Here is a 13522-nt window from a genome sequence, read left to right on the forward strand (position 1 = left end):
GAGACGCATTTTTTCAAGTTATGCAATTCATCCATATTATTATGGCTGTAATTAATTAACAGCTACATCAGTAATTAATAAGTTTTTTTGGAAAGTCACATTAATAATAAGTTAATTGATCGAATGGAACTGTGGTAATTGTGACACTTTAATTGAAAATGTTACTGTATAAGTTTAAAATTTACCAAAGGTATTATATTGGTACATTGAAACAATTTTTGCACGACATTTATGTGCTTTAAATGTCCTAAAAGTGATATATATATATATATATATATATATATATTAAAATTGTATTGTTATTTTTCAGAATAAATAAAACAAGAGAACAATTCTGTTATACATATACATATATATATATATATATATAGTATGTTTTTTTCCCTGTATTTTTTAGTGTCTGAAGATAACCGGTTATCATACGCTGCCTTGTTTTGACCGTCTAAACGTCTTCGGTGGGAGTGGTGGGACCCACTCTCCGTCCCTCTAAAACTCCAATGGTGTTGGTAGTCTCTGGACTCCTAACTTTTTCCCTCCCTTTTCTCAATCTGTATATGTGTATCAGCGTGTGTTCTGGTTTGGTGAAAGAGAAATAAACTCCATTCTTATATAGACAAATACCGAACGAAACTCTCTCTAAAAACATATATATGTATATGTATATGTATATGTATATGTATAAATAAAACTTGATCACTATTTTGTGTCGTCAAAAAGGCTACAAAACAGAGTAAGAAAGTGCTTTCTCTCTCTACTGCTTCGGTCAGGTATGTGCATTGCTTTACATATGTGCTTTCTTTTACTTATCTTATATATGCTGTTTCTGTATATAGTTTCACATTTATTTAGATCTGTCACTCAAAAACTGCTTCTGAATTAATTCCTTACCCAATAAATATATGTTCTCTTTAATTTATTCAAATGTTTTTCCATTGATTTGGATTTGGATTTAAATTGAACAACACAGCTCTTTAGTTGTGATCTAAATGTTTTATTTAATTTACATCGGTATTGTCAATAAATTAGCCAATCCAGCTTTAAATGGTTTTTATGACACCTTGCTAATTACATGATCTAAAGTGTTTTTTTTTTTTTTTAATATTTTTGTTTGATCTTTGTAAAATCTTTATATGGATTAGTATATATATTCACACTAATTAACAATCAGGTCAACGGCAAATGATCACTTTATACAATTAGTGCTAGTGTTTTGATCTAGATAATTTTGGAAATCTGTGATCATATCAATGGATAGTATTTCATATGACTTAGATCTAGATCAAGTTTCGAGTTTTTTTGTTTTACCTATTCAAAGTAGAGAAGGGAGTTACATGTTTGGCCAATAGTTGTACACAAATGTTCATGTTTATTTACTGAAACCTTCATTTCGTGTTTGAAAAAATTGTACAGGATTCTTTTTACCCCCAATTAATGGCTTCCTTGTTTCGGAGAAGGCATTCTCAGAATCATCAAGAGGACGATTCTTCACAACGGGATGCAAAGGTAATGAGAAGCTCGAATCGTGACATTAATTGAAGAAGCATAATTCTTTTTGATGCATGTGTACTTTAAACATCCATTTTTTCTCGAAAGTTCAAACAAACCGTACACGCACCCTTTATATTGCCCTAGCAAAGCTAGAAAAGCATGTGGGGTTGGTATTCTATGATTGATTGAGTTGGAAAGTTTCTTGACTATGGCTGGCCAACTGTCCGTTTCTTTGCGTTAAGAATGGACTTGACCATATTAAGGCAGAACAGTAGAACTTCCTCTTAAGAAAAGAGAGATCATACCATCTGACCTAATACCAGTTGGTAGGTATTAATTTGTCTCTCTTGCATCAACATCATAATAATAATAATAATAACAATTAGACTTTCCTTGATATCAGAAAGCTAAAATTGCAATTATTTTATATTATTTACTAGCTATGAAATAGAAAGAATTGTTGTAGATGAGTAAATAATAATTCATCACTCCTGCATCGACATGCTAATGATAACTGGAAACTCCTTCATAACATTGTGGTTCATACTGATCAAGGGAGTTTCAAAGATGATAAAAAGCTAAAATTGTATTTCTTTTAGTATTTTATTTAGTAGTTAAAAGAAGAAACTGTGCAATTGAATTAAACAAGATAAATGTATTAAAGTTCTATTGAAAACTGATGCTGAATACTTGTTCTACAAGCAGATCAAAGAGCTCAGGGCTGCTCTTGGACCCCTGTCTGGACGGAGCTTGCAGTTTTGTTCTGATGCATGCCTGAGAAGATACTTGGTAGCCCGAAACTGGAATATTGACAAATCAAAGAAAATGTTAGAAGAGACGCTCAAATGGAGATCAACATTTAAGCCGGAGGAAATCCGTTGGGTAAGCAGTGAGAAAATGCACAAATCACGAACATATACTAGTTTCTCTTTTTCTTGTTCTGTGTGTGTGTGTGTGATTTAACTAGTCGCACATAAGTGCATGTTAGTTGTTCTTTTTTACCTTTACATAAAGAAAATGCAATATGTTTTGTACAGATTAATGTCGATGAATATCCCATTTTCGTGTTAATTTTTACTTGTTTAGATGTCAGTGGGGTTCTGAAAGCTTTAATTATGATCTTGGCACGATCACGATTTATGCTCAACAAGAATCTTTGCTTCAAGTTTCTGGTGTTAGTTCATCGTCATCTCTAATTCACGATCTCTGTAATATTTGGGTGCATCTCCTGTATGCCATCAATGGTATAAAAAATGAATGAACAATACGCAATAACTTTTTTGATATACTATTGCATACTAGGTAAATGTCAATATATATATATATATTTGTTGAAATTTTAGCATCCTCGCCATTTTTGAAATGTCATTTCTGAAATTTGTGATTACGATATGGTACGCGATTTGAAGATATCTCACCGAGCCTTCTGTAATGTATGACCTGTGCCATTATCAGCATGAAGTAGAGCATGAAGGTGTGACTGGCAAAGTGTCGAGAGCAAATTTTCATGATCGACTTGGGAGGCCTGTTCTCATAATGAGGCCAGGAATGCAGGTACTTGTCGGGAATTTTCCTCCCCTTGAAATAATTTCTTTTGCTTGGCATTTGTAAAATTGTCCATTCGTTTATTTATGTTCTGTTTTTGATGCAGCTCACGAAAGCAGGAGAAGATAATGTCCGCCATCTAGTCTATCTTATAGAGAATGCCATTCTTAACCTTCCTGAGGGTCAAGAACAAATGTCGTGGCTGATAGACTTCAACGGATGGACAATGAACACTAATGTCCCCATTAAAATAGCTCGAGAAATCATTTACGTTTTACAGAATCACTACCCTGAGAGACTTGCCATAGTAGTTCTCTATAGTCCACCGAGAATTTTTCACGCATTCTGGAAGGTATGAGCTCCTGCCCTTATTATTCTGGTCTTTTATTAGTTACACTGAAATGACACAGCACTAATCACATTTGAAATCTTTTGAGTTGCCTAACACGATAATCAGATAGGATTCTGATCCGAATCCAATTTGATAATCAGGATTTTGTAATAGGTTTGTAATCCGTTAATCCAAGAACAATCTGAATTGATCCATAAGAAATTATACTAATAGAACTATATAATATACATAAAGTTTTTTATATCTATATTAATGAACTTGTCCTACCTTTATTTCTGCAGGTTGTAAAGTACTTTGTGGACCCAAAAACATTTCAGAAGGTCAAGTTTGTTTACCCCAACAACAAAGACAGTGAGGAGATCATGAAGTCCTTTTTTGATGCTGAAAATCTTCCGAGTGTGTTTGGAGGAAAAACCAGTTTGAAATACGACCATGAAGAGTTTTCGAGAATGATGGTGGAGGATGATGTGAAAACTGCTAATTTCTGGGGATTCGATAATAAGCCCTGCCATGTTGCAAATGGGCACTCGGGAGCAGACCTGAATTCGGAGGCAATGAGTCTAGCACCACCTGCAAGCTGAGTGAGTAAAAATGCCGGCGACCGTGTAAAAATCTACAGCAATGTAGAACATGAAAGTGGATCAGACTAATAGAGACTTGATTATCGAGTTTAATAGGGACCGGAAATGATTTTTCCGTCCCTTGTTTTAGTGAATGAACATTTATTTTCCGGTGCTTACGGCTAACTATTTGGAGAAGTTGCCTTTTTCTTCTTCCTTTCCATGTGCTACTATTTGTATGATGTTTTCTACCACCTTTCAGATGACAAATTTGTAATGATTAATTAGCTCCCATAAATAAATCTCATAGTTTAAATTACATTTGCTTGAATACTTTTGTGGTACATCTGTATGGTTAAGCCTGCTGTGCCTCTTAATTTTATCCCTTCAAAGAAGATTTGCGGTTCATAACACAGGAATGTTCACTTTTTTGTCTTCTCTATGAACCAAATCAAGCCACGTCGGTGTGGATTTGCATTTTGACAGTGACTTAATCAAGTTCCTTCCGGTCCAACATTTTTGTAAAAAAAAATTAAAAAATTCCACTACTCTTGGAAAATACCTTCACTTTGAAAAGAGAGAATACCCACTAGGCCTGGAAATGAATACGACCAGCAAAGGGTTTGGTTTCCAAAAAATATGTACAAAAACAAAATTAGGAAAAAATTAAATAAAGAAACACTTCTAATCTTTATGTCATTTAGCTTTTTTGTTTCTTAGAATTTGAATTTTTTTTTAAAGAACCAAGTGAATTTCTTATCTTCCTCTCTGTCTGCTATTTATGACTTCAAGCTTTTGTGTTTTCACCATTTCTAATCTTTTTGTCTTCTTATTGTGGCCGCTTGATTAAGCCTGTACGGAGGTCCCAAGTCCTAATCGTATTTACCAAAAAAAAAAAAAAAATTCCTATCAAAAGCTTATTCCCATTGTTTGGTCTTACAGTTTCCCATTGAGGGTGGGTGCTCTGGTTAATACAACTAGGGGTGCAACTTGGGCGGGCTAGCCCAGCCCAACCCGAGTCCAGTCCATAAATTTTGAAATCTGGACATATAAATTTATAATTCGGGTTTAAGTCGGATTGGGTTTTTTCAAACCCCAACCTTATTCGGTTTGGGCTGGGTTCAACCCGAACCCAGCCCGAGAACCCAAATTAAACATTTCATGACAAAAAAAAAAAATCCACGATCTCTCTCCTATCCTTCGCTAACTCTCTCTCTCATCATCCTCTCTCTGCTTTCTGTTTCTCTCTCTCTGCGGCCATCCATGGGCGAAGCTTGAGAGTTGAGAGGAGGGCTTATTTATTTTATTTTTTCTCCTTTCTTTCTTCCTCTTTCTCTCTCTCTCTTCTTTTTCTTTCTTTCTCTCTCTCTGTCTTTGCCGCCGTCCATGGGCGAAGCTTGAGAGTTGAGAGACAGCGGCTGCAGCTTGCGAACGGTGAACCCGAACTGGAATAGCGGGCGATGGAAACTGAAATATATGGGTTTTGATTTTTTGAACAATCTGAAATGATATGCCGATTTGGGTTTTGATATAGGTAATAGGTTTTGAACTTTTGATTATTGCAACAGATAGATAAACTGAAATATATAGGTTTTGAAATTCTGATTCTTGTAGATTTAGTACTTTGCAGTTGGAGAGAGAGAGAGAGAGAGAGAGAGAGAGAGAGAGAGAAGGAGAAGGCAAGTTCAGAGTTGAGAACGAGAAGAGAGATGGAGGCGGCGATTGGTGAGGCTGAAACGATTTGCCCTAAATATATATATATAGATATATATATATAATAATATAATAAAAAATATATAATATACATATATATATATATATATAAATTTCTCAAAAAAAAATTTTTTTTTTTTAAACTCAACCCATCAACCCGACCCAACCCGTCCGAAAATATTCGGTTCGGATTATAACCACAACCCATGTTGGGTGCAATTCGGGTTAGCCCAACCCAACCCGATTCGGGTTGAGGTTGGGTTGGGGCTGGGCTGGGTTGGGCCTACCCAACTTGCAGCCCTAAATACAACTATGTTGTTATCACTCCCTTTTGAACAGTACAATCAGGAAATTTGTCGCATGGACCTTCTTCTCTAACATCCACAAAAAGGCTATATTCACAGATAAAACAAAGCATCCCATTTAGAGAGCAAATGACCGCAAAGTCCAGGACAAAGAGCAGGTTGTCCTGCAAGCATTAACAAAAGGACCATATGTTTGCTTTACTGTACAATGCAACTTTGTTATGGCTTGATCAAAGTTCACTGGAGTATAGGCACTCATCCACAAGTTGCCGAAGGTTTGGATTCTCCAGAGCAGCAGCAATTATTTCTTTATCATTTAGCTGCTTGTTAACTGTCACCAAGTCAAATAACCATGGTTTTTATGTTAGTCTGGAGTGACCGAATTAGGGAAATGAAGAGGGAAGCAAATGAGGCTAAAATGAAAACCTATGTTATGCATATTGAAATTTTAAAAATGGCAACTACTTTTTATCAGGAAAGCCAATTTTCTTACTTTCTCTGCTTCCTATTTAGATAGTCTCTTTTCACCATTATTTTCTTTAGGGTTTCCTCATTCACACTAAACTCATAGCTTTCTGCAGTCCACTTCTATATTTCCTTGCACTCACAAAGTCACAATGTGGAGGGCGTGATGCAAAAACTGAAGCACCCAAACTGATGATCAACAGGTCCGATTCAGTTCATAACTGAGCTTCTTTGAACTAAGGTTGTCTAGTAAATGGGCTGAGTCCTACCGGAACCAAGCTTGGTTGTCATGGTTCATGAATAAATTTCAGGAGACGAGTGTGTAGTTTCCATTAATTTTTTAAGATGTTAACTATGCTACTTGAGAACACAAAGTTTTTTTATAATGAAAGTAAATAAGTTAAAAGGTGACATAGCTACTGACATTTACACCAAGTGAGGTAACTTCCTGTTTCACTCTTTCAATTAGTTAGGATGTGACAAGTGCCCAGGAAAAGGACCACTTTCAAGATTTTTTCAGATCAAGCTAAGGTACTTATCAAACAAAAAATTAAACTCGGGCTCCTCTGAACAGTGCTGTAATTCAGAAAAGCTGAGCTGCTGAGCTCGAGCTAAGATACATTACAGTATTGTAACTCAGGAAGCTGAGCTCCGTAGCTATTAAGCTGAGCTCAAGCTAAAGTATATTAACCTCAGGCTCCTCTGAACTGTGTTGTAGTTCGGGAAGCTGAGCTCATGCCTCAAGCAGCATTATACTCCAGTTCAACTCATTTGCAACCTGAGCACCCATAACACTTCCTCTTTATGCATTGCCTAAAAGAATTACACAAGGATAGAAAATCCAATATAATCACAATTAATTCCAGAAGAGATCCTAGGCATATAGGTACCAGATTCAGATTCCTGCATGCATGCCCCGTGAATAGCCCCATAGGTTGCTTAGTTTTATAATACATTTATCCCCTAGCAACTATTTCTCGGGCAATTTCAAGAACCATTCCGCAAATCAAAAATAAGAAAACCATTATAAATGTAGACAGGGATTTAAGAATATTCTTAACATTACCTGATTCTTCATTTGCATGAGATCCAGGAGCTACTTTAATATCTACCTGTACAAGTGTATCATGAAATCGATAAGAAAATTACAGGATAGTTATGAGATGGATGCAGAATGCAAATGAACTGGTGTTCAGTTAAATTGAAATCTCCATTGGGAAAAAAGTACTGTTACTAATTTTTCTGTGAATAAGCATGGGAATCAAGGTTAATGGACATGTAAAATAAGCCTCTTCATTTATGATTACCATATTTGCACTCCAAAAGAAAAAAATAAATAAGCATTTTTTATTTCAAAATCAACCAAAATACAAAAAGCAACATGAACCCTTGCCACATGGATAGGATATTTACACATTTTGATGCTGACAAAATTTCCAATCCAACAATTCAGACTGATAAAGAAACTTTATTATGTCGAAGATGCTTTATAAATTTAGGTAATCTGAATTGAGGGTCCGAAAAGTTACACGTCACACCCAAAATCCTTAAAGAGGGTATGGTAGGTGAAGGAGGAGGAAGAGGATCACCAGCCAGTGCCCATCTGTATGTTCTTTGTTTTATTTTATTTCTCTTTGGTGAGTGGAAAGAGTTCTGTGAATGGAAAGAAATTCTTGTTCTAGCCAAGTGTATGTGATACAAGGACAAATAATGAGGTGTAGGAAAACATATTTACACTCGGTGACTCCCATACGTAATTTTTGGCCCTATTGTCACAGTAAAGTCCCCTTGATGACACTCCTACTCACCACTTCCCTCTTCACCCATGAAACTACGACCTCCTTGAACATCTAGGTGATGTATTAGAACACAATGTCATAAATAGTTACATGCATGGCTCATATGTGGCATAGGGCTGGTGGAGTAGTTAGATATATTCTGAAATCATGACAGGAAAGACACTTATGTAATAAATAGAAGACATTCAAACCAAAGCCTCTGATAGTCTTTTCTTTGCAACCGAAGTGCAGTATACTTATTTCAGAAATTAGACAAACTTGCACGGAAGGAACTTCTCATACTTCATTCAAGATCTCCTTAAATATAACATGAACTACTAAGTTTCAACAAAGGAAGTTGACCGCAACTGTGTAAAAAATAGCAAATGCTTGATGGGGTGGGGTGTATGTGGAGAATGTAACACACCTTTGATTTAAGTTACTACATTACATACCATTTCAGCATGTACTAAGTACCATCTACTTATCTATGCAGAAACTATAATAAGCAGTACTTGTGTAAAATTTTAATGATACAAATTCTGAATACCACAGTGGGCCATGTTAAAAGATCATCATATGAGATATTTTCTTATGAGAAGAGTTCCAAAATACGAAAAATACCAGAGAATCAACAATGCGCAGAAAGTGTAATACACTAAATTCCAGCTAAGTATCATCAGAAGATTGGCAGACCAACCCCACCATCAGACTACTGATATTTCTCTCAACTTATAAAAAACAAGAGAGGAAAATCTTAGTCTATGTTACTGAGAAATAAACTGACCTTAAAATGTGGAGGAAAACACTCCATTAGTTTAACTCTCAGGCATAAACCAATTACTGTCGCCATGCTGCAGTGCTGTATGGTTGGTGTGAAAGTTATCCTACAAGTCATTGAAAAATTAGTATCAAAATATTGAAAGTATAACACCTAAGTATTAGTTTAGAGGCACCTCCAAGGAAGTATAAATGAAAAAGAAAAAGGAAATATATAAAAAACATAAAGAAATGCGAGAAACTGACAACTAGATTAGTGCTATTGTATCATCCCTTTAAAACTGTATAGATGTACATCAGTATTAGCATATATCTCTTTGCATTGCCCGAGAGCAAAACCAATTCTATTCTGTGATATAATTGGGGAAAAAATTATCACAGTAACATTGCCGGGTAGAACATTTGAAACATATTGGAGGCCACCTCTCTGGCACTCTTTAGAGATCTGTCTTATACATCAAGAACATTTCTAAAAGTGCATTACCTATGTATGACTCGCGTATGCAGCACGCTCGGTTGGGAAGATTAGAGACACGCCTAAACTTTGGCATAATCTGCATAATACTCAACTGACGTAGTGCTTGTTAGCCCAAACTTTTTTTTTTTCCTTCTTAATTTAGCCTGAAGTTTCTATAATGTTAAAATATTTTCTTTATTTTCAGGACCAATTGATGAAAGATATAAATATTAAAGTTACACTCTCTCTAAAAGCTTTTAGAGCAGATGGTTGTTAACATGGTATCAGAGTCAAAGGTCTCGAGTTCAAACCTCATTGTCACCCTAATTAAAAAAATTGAAAAGCACGTGTCGGACCAAAAGAAGGCCACACGTGAGGGGGCGTGTTGAAGGATATAAATATTAAAGTTACACCCTCTCTAAAAGCTTATGCTTTTGGAGTAGATGGTTGTTAACACCAATATTACACAAATTGGAAATGTAGAGGAGATATGACAGTGGTTAGGGCATCAACATCAAGTCTATGTTAAGAAAAAACTTATGGTCCATTTGTTTCTACATAAAATGCTCTATGGAAAAAAACTGCTTTCATGTAAAACCTTTCAACTCCGGCATGAACACAACAAAAAAAAAAAAAAAAATCCATTCTCATTTTTAGTGTTTGCTTGGAGCTTTGAAAATAATGTACTGATATTAAGAGAAAGCCGGGCCAAAAGGGTTGTAAACAAATAACTTAGACTTAAAAATCTGGAATAATACTTTTCCGTGTCCATTTTTTCCTCCCCTTCTGGTCTGAACACTCTTCAAACTTTATTTGTTAGTTTCTTCGGAACCTTCTATCTAAATAAAACAATCAGAAGCAAAAACCAAAACCGAGATTCATTTTTCAAAGCTGAATGTCTTGGTTGTCACCAAGACTCGGGGAAAAAAATTCCCAGCTTTTGTGTTGCAAGTCTCCAGGGCATTGCTCAAACAATGTTTTCCCCTCTCTCCCTCCATATATATGTGTGTGCAGCCTGAGCACCCCAAATAAGGTAATAGCCACACAATGTGTATCGATTGAATCCATGATCATCAGACCGATAGGATAACTGAAATTAGGTTGGAAACTTGGAACTCATTACGGTGAATGCAAACCTAAAGATTATAAACTAAATGATATACAAATCAGTTAAACATAAAGAAAGCCCCAATTTACATACATAACTTGTCTATCCAACAACAAGAAAATTATAACTACTAAGATAAAACAATGCACATGAAAGTTGGAAATTAGCAATCAACACTCACAGAATGCGCCCAAGCTTCTCATCAACAGTAATAGATTCTTCAGAAAGAACACTGAGCTGCTCTAACGAATACGGATGCTCAGGATCTCTTATATCCCTCACGAAATGTATCGATTCAAGTCAAAGATCACAAACGTACAAATCATACTAAAATCATTCTCTTATATCCCTCAAGAAATGTATCAATTCAAAGATCACAAACGTACAAATCATACTAAAATCCCACAGTTTTTAACAAAATAAAATAAAATATATCATCAACGCCTTAATCTATCAAGGTTCGATTGGCTAACAAGAAGAAAAAAATAACGAAGTTGAACACTTCAGATCTCAAAGTTTTCATCAAATATCATTTGTAAAACACTTGAAATTCCAGTTGACTACAATTGACTACAGCGTGAACAAAGTTAATCGGACTTCCTCAGCTAGAAAATTTCACGAATGCAAAGTGAGAGAAAACTTGGATCTCTAATTTCATTTCTTTTCCTTCATTGTTTTTCTCAGCAACCAAACAGAGGGAAAGGAAAATAAAGATTATAGAGAGAGAGAAAAAAGGATATCATAGATTTCGAGAGGATCAACGGCGTCATCGGCGTGAAGATCTTCGGTGCGAGCGATCCTCTCCTTCTTGGCATGAACCACCGGGTTCGCATTTATCAGTCCCAGAGTCATCTCTCTCTTCCTCGGCGCCTAATTTCCAGCTTGTTACCTTTGGTACTTGCTGGAGCTTCGTTCACGGGCGTGTCCGAGAGAGGTCTTTATGGTCTTGCCGTTTACCAATCACTATGTGACGCGTGTCTGCGTATTTGGACTTATAAGTCGCAATCCACGGGCGCCGCACCCACACATCCTCTATTAGGAGAAGTTATTAATTGCTTCTGAAATTATTAATCGGGATCAATTATTATTAAACACTGTATGTAAGTAATTATACTAAGAATCAGTAAAAAATAATAATAATTAATTTTTCATTTATGTGTTGAATAATTATTGGACGGAATCAATGATCTTTGAATCATCTAACAATTTCTCATCACCTAATAATTTTTTCTAAATTTGTTAAAATAGTTCAATCAAACCATGTCACCTCAGTTATAATCCCCCATTATTATTGTTGTTATTATTTTTAATGGTGAGAGAAATACTGTTCGAACTAAAATTTCCATAACACAAAACAAAAACTTGTTATGTGTGTACAATTAAAAACTTGTTCAGTGTGTAAAACCAACTTAAAAATTGATAACAAATCTTTATCATTATATAGCCCATTTTGTTTTCACAAATTATTCTTAAAATGATATAGTAGTATATGATTAATATCGTAATTGAAAGAGATATCCAAATAAATTATATTTAAAAAGTACTAACTGTGTATATATACATATATTTGCAAATAAATTATATATTTTTTTGTTAATTTGTTAGTTTTTCTTTATTTAGTTAAAATACTTAAGAATCTAAATAGATGTGTAGGTTATTTTGACTTGCATTCCTTTAAAAATAAAATAAAATATAATTATATTGTATTTAATATTATGCACATCCTAATAAAAAAGAAATAATGAGTACATATATAATTCAAATACAATTATCCATTTTACTAGGGGAACACCCAGGGCCTACAAACCAACATGGCAGAAGCCCAATAGGACAAAACAAAAGCCCAAATTAAGTAAGATAACAAGAGCACAAACCAGGAGAAATCAGCCCAACCTAAATAGCCAACTAAATAACTAGAACAGCCATGGCAGAGCAGAGAATGGAAGTTTATTTGGTTTGTAACTTTAAAAATAATTCTTACAAACTCTGAAAACAATTTTCAGAGAGTTATAAAAGACTGTTATCTGAAAATAAACATTTTTATAACTAAATTTTCAGAAAACTAAACCAAACAAAAAAAATGTACAGTTTCTGTTTTCAGTTTTTCGAAAACAAAAAACTGTTTCTATAATTACAAATCAAGCAAGCCCGAATATACGGATTGAAAGAAAATAATAGATTTCTATCAATGAGCCAAAAGACAATTTGGGAGGTTCCAAATTGTGGCAATGCCACCAAATCAAAAGATGGATGGAAGAGTTTTTTTAGGTGGGAAGGCAAGTACTAATCTTATTAAACTTATTTTATATATGCCCAGATTATAAATTAAGTCACACAATACTTTTAAATGAATGTCGCACTTACGTTTAATGTTGCATTCGCTCTCACACTTTTTGTACACTTTTAATCTTACTTTCATTTTATGTGACTTAAATTTTGTTACTTTCACACCCTTACTTTCTCATTTGAATATCATACAATAAATGTACACATTGTTTTTTTTTTAAATATCTCCCTTTAAAATTTCATAATAAATCTTCTACTAATTAGAAAATACACATTGTTAATTTTAGAAGGATTTTCAAAAACTTAAGTAATCTATGAAAACACAAAAGTGTTAGCTTATGTCAAAAAATAATAATAATAAATAAATAAAATAAATGGTGTAAGCTAATTTTAGGAGATCCTAAAATTGAAAGATAAGATAGTTATGGTAAGATGGATAAAGTAATTTTTTTTTAATATTCATCAATAATTCAAGAAAATCATAATATCATAAAATTGATTGGATTTTAAATTGGAACTTGTATTTCACCAAGGTGTTTCACACCTATTTATATCCAAATCTAATTTGGATATACTAAAAAGTAAAAGTAATGTTAAAAAAATATATTAAAAAGAGTACGTATTATTTAAACACGGTAAAAATATTTCTTTTCAATTTGAATCTCAAGTCAAACCTGATTTATTT

At 34.3% G+C, this 13522-nt stretch overlaps 2 protein-coding genes across 3 annotated transcripts; one reads left to right on the forward strand and one right to left on the reverse strand.

The window, feature by feature from the left end:
* The first annotated feature begins 401 nt into the window (after positions 1–401).
* On the forward strand, positions 402–4264 carry LOC132282627 (CRAL-TRIO domain-containing protein C23B6.04c-like). Its single transcript, XM_059784366.1, has 6 exons — positions 402–767; positions 1411–1503; positions 2194–2370; positions 2944–3042; positions 3140–3385; positions 3667–4264. The coding sequence occupies exons 2-6, from the start codon at positions 1432–1434 to the stop codon at positions 3964–3966; spliced, it is 894 nt and encodes a 297-aa protein (XP_059640349.1). The 5' UTR covers positions 402–767; positions 1411–1431; the 3' UTR covers positions 3967–4264.
* A 1791-nt stretch (positions 4265–6055) lies between these two features.
* Positions 6056–11475, reverse strand: LOC132284739 (protein AE7-like 1). Of its 2 annotated transcripts, none has more exons than XM_059786872.1 (5): positions 11290–11473; positions 10733–10836; positions 8994–9093; positions 7495–7540; positions 6056–6294 (listed from the first exon to the last, which is right to left on the reverse strand). In XM_059786872.1, the coding sequence occupies exons 1-5, from the start codon at positions 11401–11403 to the stop codon at positions 6194–6196; spliced, it is 465 nt and encodes a 154-aa protein (XP_059642855.1). In that variant the 5' UTR covers positions 11404–11473; the 3' UTR covers positions 6056–6193. The 2 variants fall into 2 exon arrangements, with proteins under 2 accessions (XP_059642855.1, XP_059642856.1); XM_059786873.1 differs by lacking the exon at positions 6056–6294 and adding an exon at positions 6308–7241 and having other exon boundaries at positions 11290–11475.
* Positions 11476–13522: the final 2047 nt, after the last annotated feature.

This window comes from Cornus florida, unplaced genomic scaffold, assembly GCF_030987335.1.
Source record: "Cornus florida cultivar Cherokee Brave unplaced genomic scaffold, ASM3098733v1 CherokeeBrave_3.0.0_Hap2_Chr11, whole genome shotgun sequence".
NCBI classification, from domain to species: domain Eukaryota; kingdom Viridiplantae; phylum Streptophyta; class Magnoliopsida; order Cornales; family Cornaceae; genus Cornus; species Cornus florida.

Excerpts from the sequence above, each read along its gene's own strand:
- LOC132282627 (XM_059784366.1), top strand. The coding sequence starts at position 1,432 with ATGGCTTCCTTGTTTCGGAGAAGGCATTCTCAGAATCATCAAGAGGAC. Across the intron at positions 3,043-3,139 it reads TAATGAGGCCAGGAATGCAG|CTCACGAAAGCAGGAGAAGA; the intron begins GTACTTGTCGGG and ends TTTTTGATGCAG. Across the intron at positions 3,386-3,666 it reads TTTTTCACGCATTCTGGAAG|GTTGTAAAGTACTTTGTGGA; the intron begins GTATGAGCTCCT and ends TTATTTCTGCAG.
- LOC132284739 (XM_059786872.1), bottom strand. The coding sequence starts at position 11,403 with ATGACTCTGGGACTGATAAATGCGAACCCGGTGGTTCATGCCAAGAAG. Across the intron at positions 10,837-11,289 it reads ATCCTCTCGAAATCTATGAT|TTCGTGAGGGATATAAGAGA; the intron begins ATCCTTTTTTCT and ends GAATCGATACAT. Across the intron at positions 9,094-10,732 it reads GAGAAGCTTGGGCGCATTCT|GATAACTTTCACACCAACCA; the intron begins GTGAGTGTTGAT and ends AATGACTTGTAG.